At 53.2% G+C, this 11,513-nt stretch overlaps 5 protein-coding genes across 5 annotated transcripts; 2 read left to right on the top strand and 3 right to left on the bottom strand.

The window, feature by feature from the left end:
- Positions 1-959: 959 nt before the first annotated feature.
- Positions 960-1,980, bottom strand: COCMIDRAFT_110657 (uncharacterized protein; the record flags this gene model as incomplete). Its single annotated transcript, XM_007695528.1, has 2 exons — positions 960-1,881; positions 1,940-1,980. 2 exons carry the CDS (start codon positions 1,978-1,980, stop codon positions 960-962), a joined length of 963 nt encoding a protein of 320 aa, XP_007693718.1.
- Positions 1,981-3,412: 1,432 nt separating this feature from the next.
- COCMIDRAFT_110648 (uncharacterized protein) lies at positions 3,413-4,871 on the top strand (the record flags this gene model as incomplete). The annotated part of the gene is made up of 2 exons (XM_007695527.1): positions 3,413-3,771; positions 3,866-4,871. 2 exons carry the CDS (start codon positions 3,413-3,415, stop codon positions 4,869-4,871), a joined length of 1,365 nt encoding a protein of 454 aa, XP_007693717.1.
- A 753-nt stretch (positions 4,872-5,624) lies between these two features.
- On the bottom strand, positions 5,625-8,556 carry COCMIDRAFT_10210 (uncharacterized protein; the record flags this gene model as incomplete). The annotated part of the gene is made up of 3 exons (XM_007695526.1): positions 5,625-5,870; positions 5,943-6,139; positions 6,198-8,556. 3 exons carry the CDS (start codon positions 8,554-8,556, stop codon positions 5,625-5,627), a joined length of 2,802 nt encoding a protein of 933 aa, XP_007693716.1.
- Positions 8,557-8,859: 303 nt separating this feature from the next.
- COCMIDRAFT_110655 (uncharacterized protein) lies at positions 8,860-9,879 on the bottom strand (the record flags this gene model as incomplete). Its single annotated transcript, XM_007695525.1, has 1 exon — positions 8,860-9,879. One exon carries the CDS (start codon positions 9,877-9,879, stop codon positions 8,860-8,862), a length of 1,020 nt encoding a protein of 339 aa, XP_007693715.1.
- Positions 9,880-11,117: 1,238 nt separating this feature from the next.
- On the top strand, positions 11,118-11,507 carry COCMIDRAFT_31159 (uncharacterized protein; the record flags this gene model as incomplete). Its single annotated transcript, XM_007695524.1, has 1 exon — positions 11,118-11,507. A coding segment is annotated over one exon (390 nt), but the record flags the coding sequence as incomplete, so codon positions are not given.
- Between the last annotated feature and the right edge of the window lie 6 nt (positions 11,508-11,513).

Genomic DNA, 11,513 nt, shown 5'->3' with positions numbered 1-11,513 from the left:
TCTACAGCTTCAAGTTTGTGATAGTGTTAGCAGGGAAAATCCGGCGTTGGCCCGTCCGCGGCGTTGGCCCGTCCGGCACCTCTAATCTTACCCCCACATACAATCCAAGAACAACCTTTACTGATCTTCCTCTCCCCCTTGTCGTCACAAAACACATACACACACGCACACATACATAGAGATCTTCGATAGACATGTTAAACGTCGTCACCATCTCGAACCAAGCAAAAAATACCTCGTATTACGACATATCTTGCACCTAACCGCACTACCACCCTCAACCCCCCCCCCCCCCTTCCCAACAAAAAACCACCACTCGATTCCCCACACCAAATTTCCCACTTGCGCATTACCCTCGTCATACTCAGCAATCTTACTACATACTTACACATCTCCGACCCCTCCCCTCGCTTCCCCTCGCAGAAATCCAAAAGAAAAAGAAAAACAACCAAGTTCCAGAAAACAGGCCTAAAATAAACTAAATTAAATCATATACGAGTAGATGACGCGGCCCCGGTATACGCTAAGCACTTTCCCCCCCGCCCGCCGTCCCGGGATGATAATCTAGTAGCGAGTCAATAAGCGGCCGGGATGTGTTTAAAGAAAAAGGAAAAAAAAAGCTTAATTTGTCCCTCTTTTTGGGGGAGGGGATGAGAAAAGGGAAAAAAGGGCTAGACCGTGCGGTATAGTGGTGGGGAATATGGGTGCATGCTTAAGCGTATGCATGTATGTATGTGTAAGAGAGAAAGAGAGGCTAAACTGATTTTAGTGGAAAAGACCGATGCACGCATGCATATATAACGGAATTTAGTAAACACGAGTGTTTGGGTGTTACGAAAGGGGGGTAACTTGTTTAGGTAGAGATTAAGTTGTGAGAAGGGGGGGGGGCATTAAGTCTAGTTGAATTTGAGGGGATGGCATTATACTCTAGTCTAATGCGGACAAGTTTTATTGTGTATTCACGCCTTCTTCGCAGCCATCATTTGTCGATAGGCATCAATCATTTTCTGGCGCTCCTCGCCCAACTGCTCCCTCTTACTCAGACTACCCGCGGAATTGGGTATATTCGCCACCTTTGCCCCCGCACCATTCTTCACTTTAAAGATTTCCCTCGGAGTTTTTGTAAACGTCGGAGGAGCATGCACAATATCATTCAATCCCTTTCTCTCCTCCCTCTTCTTCTTGAGGGCCTCCCACTCGTCTTCGCTGTCGTGAGCGACTTCGCCGACTTTAAGCTTGCGCTTGCCCTTTTTGGCCTTTTTCTTCTTGCCGTCCACGGTTCGTTTTGTGGGAAGGTCGGCGGTGTGGTCGTCCCACATGGCATCTAGCTCGTCTTCTTCTTCCTCTGCTAGTTCTCTTCGCTCCATTTCCTTTTCGCGCAACCTGGCTTCCTCTTCTCTCCAACCCTTTTGTAGACGCTTGAGCCGCCGCTCGTGCTTGGTGACGCGGTGATCGGTTAGGCCGGCAATCTTCTTGCCGGATTTTGTGATGCCCGATAGCGGAAGAGCTTGATCTACACGCGCACGGAAGTCTGCCATGGACTCTCCGGGCTGGATCTTCAATGCGGGGGTTGTCTGTGGCGGCTGCTCGTCGATCTTGGTGCTCTTTTCTTCCTTGGTTGCATCTGTGGTTGTCGCTGACTGCTGCTGCTGCCCCTTCTTCTGCTTCTTGGGCTTCACGGACCCATCGTCAAGGCCTGAGCGCTTCTTCTGACCACCGCTGGAGAAGGCCATGAGGCGCTGAAAGGCCTTGGGGGTGTCGTCTGCGCCATATCCTTCGACCTGGGCTACTTTTCGCTTCTTGGTCTTTGGAGCACTGTTGAATGTGCGGGCTTTACCGACGGCGAGTGGAGCAGCGTGGAGTGTGGGTGGGAGGTCGAATCTACGGAGTGGTGTTAGGGCTGGTGCAGTGGCAGCAGTCGGACAGGTGCGTGACGTACTGCGACTCGTCGTCTTCGATGCGCCTGTGCTTGTGAGGCATGGCGGGCGGCGGGGGTCGGATGGGATACAGCAACGGGCGGTGGTGGTCGCGGTCACGGTCGCGGTCGCAGTCGGAGTCGCAAAAAAGTTGATGACATGGGGCAGGGATGTTTGGGAAAGAAGACGTGGACCCTGCAATGCTTGGCCTGCTTAGCGAGCGTTACGCGGCTTCAACCCCGCAGTGCGTTTGCATTGGGAAGTGTTTTCTGCATGGGCGTGCCGAATAAGGTGTGTGAGTGTGTGCAGTGAATTATTGCCTGTGGCTTGACGGCCAAATAGCACCGCCCGGCCGGTGTGGCTGACACGACACCGATGCTCCGAAGGCGCCGCACATACGCAGACAAGGTTCCCATAGGCCTGGACATATAGTACGCTCGCATCAGCATGCCCAAAATGCCGCAACAATAGGCCCAATCCGTAGTTTCGCAACTAACGACATGATTTGGAACCCGTTGCGACACGCTTCGGTCCGACTGCGTGTTGTCCAGCACCAGTCTGACATACGCTCCCTCCTCAGCGAGCCCGCCGTCTGGCATACGCTGCGTATGTACTTACCGTACACACCGGCCGACAGCGACGGCATGTGCTCCGGCCATGACCACTAGTCGAGTAAGCTGGACAAACGTGCTCTTCTGCTCCTATAACTATCCTCATCAGCTGCCCAGCTGCCCAGCTGCATGTCCACCTGAGGCGCTGTCCTTTGCCTAAGCCGTCTGCAACTCTTGTTTCTATCCACCAATCAGAAGCCCGCCAGACGTTGCGTGCTTGTACTCGCTCTCACACTGCACAACCTCTCGCCCACGGTTGCAGCACACGTGCCGGAAGCCTCAACCCATCCGTTCCAAGCTCTGCTTCATCTTCCCCACACGGCGTCCCCTGGTATTAGTTTGCAACCCCGTTTCGCGCCTGGTTTGGCTGGTCGCGCCCCGTTTCGCAATAAGAAGCTTCTGACACCCGTCCTGTTTCTTGCACTTGCACACACCCACCCACTCACCCACCTCAAAACTTCCTTTTGTTTGAACTTCAGCTTCCTGGCACAACCTGGGCGCCACTTGGCCGCCATCGACGGCTGTGGTTCCTGCATCTGGACAGCGGCTCTTATCGACAAGTCGTGGGCGTGCATTGCCCCGGTTTACTAGCAGCCTCAAACGCACAGTCGCCGCCATCAACAGTCTGGACCTCGTAGCGGGACATCTGCAGCGCCATTGCCCAGCTATCGAACAGGAAGGTGTCTCGAAACCTGCATTTTCTCCTCGCAGCCGCAAAGGCCTATTAGACGCACCTCGTCCCCCCCGATTGCTGCTCCAACCCACGACGACGACGAATAACCAACAAGCGCGCTGCATAGTCGCTTCCAGTTGCATCTGCCCCACGCTCAGGGTCCAGTTGACAGATCTTGTGAGATCCCCGCTGCCAATTGGCTCGTGCCTGACATGGCTGCAACATCACGACCACTCACCACCCAGCCTCTCCTGCGCCACGCCTCTCCCAGCCCAGCCCCTTCCTTTGCCAAGCAGTCACCACCCTATCCCCTGCATGCGCTCGAGGATGGGGATGCTGCAGAGTACAGCTCGGATGAAGACGACGACGACGGCATAGCACCCCGACGACCGACTTTTTGGCAACGCCTGAGAATGAGCATCCGGAGACGGAACGGAAAGCAGCGCGCCGACGATGACTTTGGCCTCGTGCGATTGCCAGACGAAAAGAAGCAACCCCCCAGATACCGCTTGCAAAAGAAGTATGCTGTCAGGGCGTTTGCTGTCATTCCGTTGTTGGTAATCATCTTCTTGTAAGTATCCGCCGTACCCGTCGTACCCGTCTCGCTTGACGACAGAACCCCGCATCCCCTCGTGACCAAAGACCCAACAAGCTAACTTTCCTAGTGGCGTCCTTCACATCATCAATGTACTACTTGGATATGTTCCCGTGTTCCTCGACGACCATGCACTACCGGGCTTGGATTGGAATCAGTACGACGAGGCACAACGATTGGACATTACACGTGACGTAACGCCTGTTCCATGTCATTCACACAACGACTACTGGCGCCGAGTCCCACTGTACGACGCCCTCCATTGGGGCTGCACTGGCGTCGAAGCCGACGTCTGGCTCTTCGACGATGAACTATTTGTTGGCCACAACACCAACGCCCTCACGCAGAACAACACGTTCCGATCCATGTACGTTGATCCTCTGACGAAAATGCTCGACCACAAGAACAACGGAAGCGACTTCGCAACCGCATCCACAACCAAGAACGGCGTCTTCGACACCGAACCCTCGCAAACCCTTGTCCTCCTCGTCGACTTCAAAAACGACGGCCACGCCATCTTCCCCGTAGTCTCCAACCACCTCTCCGCCCTCCGCGAAAAAGGCTACCTATCCTACTACAACGGCACATCTGTCGTCTCGGGCGCCATCACCGTCGTCGCCACCGGCAACGCCCCCTTCGACCTCATCACCGCAAACTCCACCTACCGCGACATCTTCTTCGACGCCCCCCTCGACAAACTAAACAACACCTCATCCTCCTCTTCCGACACCACCATTACCCCCGACGGCCAGGGAACCGTCGGCACAACGCCCAACTCCCACTTTGACAGCACAAACTCGTACTATGCTTCTGTAAACTGGGGCACAACGGTCGGTTGGCTTTGGTTCGGCCACTTGTCGTCTGCCCAACTCGTCAAAGTCCGCGATCAGATTCGCACCGCTGAAGAGCGCGGTCTCAAGTCTCGCTACTGGAGCGCCCCCAAGTGGCCGATTGGCCTGCGCAATCGCATCTGGAGGGTCCTCGTTGATGAGGGGGTTGGATACCTCAACGGCGATGATCTAAAGGGAATGACCGAGTTGGATTGGGGTGTCAAGAAGCATTGGGGTGTTTTGTGATGGAAATCTCTTTTTTCTCATCCATTTGTGTATGTGTGTGTGTGTGTGTGCGTGTGTGCTTTGCGCTTTTTCCCGCGCTTTTTCTTTAAAGATACCCCCTCCCCTAACATCTACGATTGTTTTTTTTTCCTTCATATAAAAGGATTGAGAAATGTACACGAGAGAGAGAGAGAGAGGATGGATGGATGTATGAATGCCATAGTTTACATGGAAAAAATCTAGAGAGAGAAAAAAATCTTTTCATCACTTGAAAATATACCCCTGTTTGCTTCTTTTTTCCCCCTCTTTGGCTTCAATCGTGAATATCCTTTGCTCTTGTTTTTGTTTTGTTTTCTTGTAGTGAGGGGAATTAACATGCACAGGAACAAGTTTACACATGAGTTATGTTGCATACGCCGCATACAATCTATGGAAAGCGGGGGGCGGGGGGTGGGTTTTAAAAAACAAACAAACAACTTTCGATACACATGTGGTAACGATGGCGTAACAACGTTTGAGGGGGGGATTTGAGAAAGTTTTCCAAAAAGAAAAAGCGCAAAAAAAAGAGAGCAACAAAGAGGCCGTGGTAACATGTATTTGCCCCCATCTTCCTCCCTCTACCACCACCACCGCCGCCATTTTCATCATATCAAGGCCAATGTTTCCCTCTTTCCCATTTCCTTTCCCATCCCCATCCCCATACTCATTCCAACATCAAGAAAGCAAGAGAAAAAAAAGAAAACGCTCTCCACCCAGAGAAAAGAGGATAAAAATCTAAAACATACTCCACCCCTTCTTCCTCCTCTCGCGGTCACCCCTGTCCTCCCGTCGACCCATCATACGCTTCTCCCTCTGCTCCAGCTGGCGCAAGCCCTCCATTTCCTTGAGTACGTGCTCGAGCAAGTCCTTGCGGCGCACGACATCGAGATGGCGCTTGATTTTCGGGTCTTCTTTGGCGAAACGCTCGATTTCGTCGGGGGAAAGGCCGCGGCCGAGGCGGGCGTCGAGTTCGCGGGGGAACTATTGCAAAAAAAAAGGTTAGATGAGTGTGAAGGTGGGGAAGGAGGGAAGGAAGAAAGAAGAAAATCTTACAATGTAGTAAAACTTCGAGAGTAATTCCGCGTCGAGGAAGAGATCGGCGGTTGTGGTAAGCTTGTCTGCGACGGCATCGAGGAAGACTTCAGGACAGTGGTATTTGTTCTTTTTGCTGGCGCATTGTTTGCTCTTGATGGCTGTGAGGCGGAGTTTGAGTACGTCGATGCGGTCCCGGAGGAAGACTGCTTCGCGGCCTGGTAGAATCGTTAGTTTATACCCATATTAAACGTGGGGGAGGTTTTAGGGACGTACCCTTTGCTAGAAGTGCAGAGCTGAAGCCACCGGCTCCACCAACACCGTCGCCTTCCAAGACAACCTGGCCGCTTCGTACGCGATCGATAAAGGTCATGACGTCTCTGACTTTCTTGCGGCCGCCAACTTGGTCCTCGAGTTGCTTGACGGCGGCTTCTACAACTTTTAGCTCTTCTTTGAGGACTGCAGTTACGTTCTCACGGCCCTTGGCCCATTCGTTGTCCTCGACTTCAATCCGGTATTTGTACGGTTTGATGCAAATTTCTAGCTCATCCGAGATGTCATAAGAGAGATCTTTCAGTATAGAGTTCGATGCGTCGGTAATCGCTTGCCGGGCAAAGGGGTGCGCGGCAAAGCGTGAGTTTGTGATAAGACGGTCAATGTGAGCTTGGAGTGCGCTTGCAACAACATTAGTTGCCAACCGTCCAACACCAAGCTTTGTCAGGGCAGCGCTGGAGCTGTCGAGCTTGATTCGCCAGATCTGGTCCTCTCCATCAATGTCTGCCTTTACAAGATTGCTCAGAGGATCGGTTTCTGGGAAAGGAACGTTGAGGTCATCGAACGGCCTGTTCCAGTAGCGTTGTGCAAGCAAGTTAAGTACTTGTTGGTCTAGCTCGTGCTTGAGCAAGTCTCGAACTTGCTGACGACCAAACTGTTCTGTGAAGCCGCGGAATGAGTGCTTGAATGCATCGAGTGACTCGGCTAGGTACGACTCGGCGCTGATAGGTCGCTCGTTGTACTGCACCTTGTACTCGTACCTTGCCTCCTCAAGCTCTCTTTGGATAGCCTCGCTAGTCGTCTTAAGACTGCCAGCCATGGTTTGTTCAAGCACATGCATGAGCTTCTTCTTGAGGTTCTGAGTACCTACAGCGAGCTCTGGTCGCTCGGAGAACTCGGGGTGTGATGAAAAGTATGCATGCTCGTTCTTTGTAATGGCGTTGGAGATATTGCCGTTGCCACGGCTGAAGAGCTTGGAGCCACCTGCGCCAGGTGGTACACGGCACACGACTCCGACGTATCCTAGACGAAGGGCATACTTTTGATCGTTCAGCAGGCTAGCACCGCGGTCGGCATCTACAAGATCCATCTTCGTAATGACGCCAATGGTCCGCTCACCCCGAGGGTCTACTCTCCTTGATGCTCGTAGCGCGGTGCTGTTGGCCAGATCCACGTCAGCGGCTGAGATGGCGAGAATGACATTGGGTGCCCTGATGTACTTGTCGCAAAGCTGGGCAATCTTTTCCTTAAGTTGAGGGGGCTGGTCTCGGCCAACAACCTGGATGTATCCTGGAAGGTCGATCAAGGAGAGATCCGGCACGTTTGGAGAGTAGATCCTGAGCTGAATGGGGTCGTCGGACACACAGTCGCTGGCCGGCACAGCGAGATTGAGATCTGTCAGCGTCTTCTGGACCTGACCAAAGTCTGTCACCTTGCCTAGTCCAATGGCAGGGAACTCGCAGTATTCTGCACGCGCGTCAGGGGTGTTGACGAGCGTCAGCTCAATGGGTCGACGGGTAACCATGTTGTGCCCCTTGGGGAGAAACTCATGGCCAACGATAGCCTCGAGGACCGAACTCTTTCCGGAGGACTGCGATCCAATGACGACAATGGACGGCAGTGTGAGTGATTCGGACTGTCCCACAGTCTGTAGCAGTCCACGTATCTCAATCATCTTCTTGGTGAGCATCATCATTTGCTCGTCCCGCGCAATCTTTTCTCCGTTTTGTCTATCCTCATCATCGTCGTCTTCCTGTGAATATCCAAAAGCAGCAGCAGCTGATGCACCGGCTGCGGCAGTGCCAGAGCCGCCCTGTTTGGGCTCCTCCGGACCTCTACCACCACCATTGCCTCCTGCACCGCCTGACTCATCTTTGGCGAGAAGCTTTTGTAGCCATTCCGGGTATTGTACGTTCTCAAGTTCGTCCTTGGTCGACTTGAACCCCTTTTCTATCTGATCGAAGAATCCATTTGCCGTATTGATTGCCCCGCCAGCCAACTCGGAGGCGCCATCTTTGGTGCGGTGGAAGAGGTCGAGGGCAAAGGTGCCTGCCTGGCCTGCTTGGTACTGGATATACGAGACACCGGCAATGATAGCGCCTCCGGTGGCGGCACCCACAGTCGCAAACTTGCCTACGAGTTTGGGTATCACTCTTGCAAAAGATATCGATCGCGTGGCGGGGACATTGTGCAGTGCGTAGCTACCGAGGGGCCATGGCCGGCGCTTCACAAGCCTGAGCGCGGCTTCATTTCGCAAGAGTCCGCCGGCGGGGAGCGAATGTGTAGTGTAGAAGCGTGGAGTGAGGAGCGGTGAACGGCGTGCGAGGGGGGCAAGGCGGCCCGCAACGAGCCTGCCGCTCATGTTTGCGACGACGAGAGGGCGAGGATAGGGATTTGGTGTAGCATAGGATCTGGCGTCTTGCTATCACACAGGATTGGCAACGTTGCACGCTCTCGAAGAGGCGGCTATGCACGTCACACTCGACTTTGGGTGCGCTGAGCAAAGGTGCTTGGGCCATGCGCCCGCGTGGGGCAGCTCCAGGGCTCCCCTCCAGTCGTCTCGCCAACTCAAGCCGGACAACACATGGACTAGACAGCGCAACATGTCGGTTGGATGATTTCTGCTATCTGGATACTGTCTAGTTGTCCATTCCGCATGCACGTCTCACTTCAAGCACAGCAGCGCTCGCTCCCCAAAGAGCCTCGGCACCGAGTTCTCTTCCTTGATCATGTCCCTCAACCAATTCCTTGAGCCCTCCACCTCCCTGCTTGCAAACTTGACCAGCACAAAGCCCCTGATATTTGCCGCACTCCATATCAGACCATCAGCCTTCTCTCTCTGTTGCCTTGCATGTCGCCTTTGCTCGTGTGGCAGCAGTTCAGGCTGTACGCTGTCCCCCCAATTTCTGCCGCCAATACGCGGCAGTGCCTCGAATTCATCCAAGAAGAATTTGGAAAGTGACGAGAAAACTGGTCCGCAAATAATCACTGTGCCGGAAACAGAGTAATTGTCCATACGTGAGGCGAGCGGCATCCCAGTTCTACCATGTTTGTCTAGAATCAGATTATCGCGTACAAGAAGCCTCTTCTTCCCTGCCTCGTCGAACGTCCACACTTCGTTCCGGCTCTTATACTCGAAAATGTCCCAGTTCTCGCCCCGTGCAGAGCGCCCGCTCGTGACCCAGTCGCATACGCACAAATTGCCTTGTCCTTTATCGAGATGGTAGGTCTGAGACTGGGAAAAAGCTGTGTGGGCAAATGGCTGCACCGGGTCTGGAAGATAAACCAAGGCAGCATCATGTTTCAGATGTACTGTCATATGTTGTCGCGAGACCAGTTCTGGACTGGGTGTCTTGAAGATCTTCGTCGAGCCTTGGGTTAACAGGATGAGCCGAGCCTTGTTATCCAATTTGATCTCCAAGTCGATACTATCCCCGGCGACAATGCCACCGCCGTAGGTGAGTAGAAACACTGTGTGTATCAGACCTGAAATTGGAGGCCCAGTCTTATTGTTGCCCTGGTCGTCATGGCTTGGTGGTGGCAGAGGGTCTGGCGCAACTAGCTTGAGTGGATATTGATACGAGACTGTTCCAAGGACTGGCTTATCTTGAGATAATAAATTGATGATAATAGATCCATAGCCAGGCTTAGAGGTAGAGGCACCGAAAGGCGAGTTGAAGACCATGGCGCGTTGCTAGCGGAGTTCAAGATGTACCATCACCACTCTCATATATAGTTGCGAGAAAGAACTCCACACCCACGCTCTTGAGTAACTAAAGCTTGGCTTGAAGTAAATCTCAAATACCTTTTTTTGTAGTTTTTCTTCTCTTAGATAGAGCCCCTCTAATAGGTGCAAAGAGAGTGTAAAGTAGTTATGTTCTATTCGTGGGGTGTTATCAAGCTAGATTTAGAATATCGATAACATCACGTGAAGTTCTACTTAGCACCCCCCGCTCTGGTCATCCAGTCAACGGGGTCAGCACGACGTCTTGCATAAGCCCTACCACTCATCTCCTAGACAGTAGTAAGTCACGGCGAAGCGCGGTAGTTGATGCGCACAGAGGTCGTGGCAAAGCCGGCTCCAGACTCAGTCGCCGCAATAATGGTCGACGCCCCCAAGACGAGCTCGAGGAGGGAGAAGGCAGGAACACACCCGACGGCCGGCGAGGGAGCAAATAGCCAATGATGGGCGCACCGAATCACCGTCACCACTACCGTCATGTGCACCCGGATTCGCATCATCACCATCCCTATTATCACAAGAATGGAGACGCGGGCAATGACACACGCTCCCCCGGCACACATCAAATCCTCTCTCCAGCCAACCTGATGGCCCAGCCAGGCCCACCACCTCCATCACCACTATGCCCACCCGGCGGCCATCATCACCATCGTCTTCCGTCTTCCATGCCAGCACCCAAGAAATCTACGACCACGGTCATCAAAGAAAGGTGCTCGAGGATGCCGCGAAGAAATCCAGAAAGCATTTAGGGTCGCATTTATAAATTACAGAGCTCTCCCCCGCGCCATCTATCGACACTGCCCCAGATGCAAAGATTAAATATAGAAGTAACATGAAAATAATTCCAATGTACGCCGGGCGGGAGATCTCGACACTAACCGTCCGCTTTCCACGCTACTACTTCGCCTGTCGACGACCGTCTGGCGCAAGTAGCGAAAATCCCGTGATCTTGCACGGGTTGCGAACGAGTGTAGAAAGAGATACTAGAGACAGAAGACCTGAGAAATTCACGAAGAATGATGTAAACATGATCCGGGCCGTTCTTAACACAAAAGAGGATTGATTCGTAGCAGCGCTAGAAATATCTATTGCCTTTTTCTAACGCGAGGTCCTACATAAACGAGTGGAACGAACATGTCCTAATTGAACAGCTCTTGGGACTATCGATCAAAGTTCCTAAGATGACACAGATTCCGGACTTTCCCTCTGGAGGAATGGTGTTGAGCGATGCTGCTTTAGTTGCGGCGGTCAAGAACAACGCGATCAACCACATCCCTCTCAACGACATCTCACTCAACGACATCGCGGCGGTCAACAACGTCTCGCTCGACGACGTCCCGGTCAACAATATCGCGCTCGACGACGTCCCGGTCAACAACATCGCGCTCGACGACATCGCGACGGTCGACGACATCGCGGCGATCAACGACATCGCGCTCAACGACATCCCTCTCGACGACATCGCGCTCAACGACATCACGACGGTCAACGACATCGCGGCGGTCGACGACATCGCGGCGATCAACGACATCGCGCTCAACGACATCGCGACGGTCAACGACATCGCGACGGTCAAC

This window comes from Bipolaris oryzae (genome assembly GCF_000523455.1).
Source record: "Bipolaris oryzae ATCC 44560 unplaced genomic scaffold scaffold_340, whole genome shotgun sequence".
NCBI lineage: Eukaryota > Fungi > Ascomycota > Dothideomycetes > Pleosporales > Pleosporaceae > Bipolaris > Bipolaris oryzae.
The sequence above is the reverse complement of the archived record's forward strand: the minus strand, read 5'-3'. Positions and strand labels throughout refer to the sequence as shown.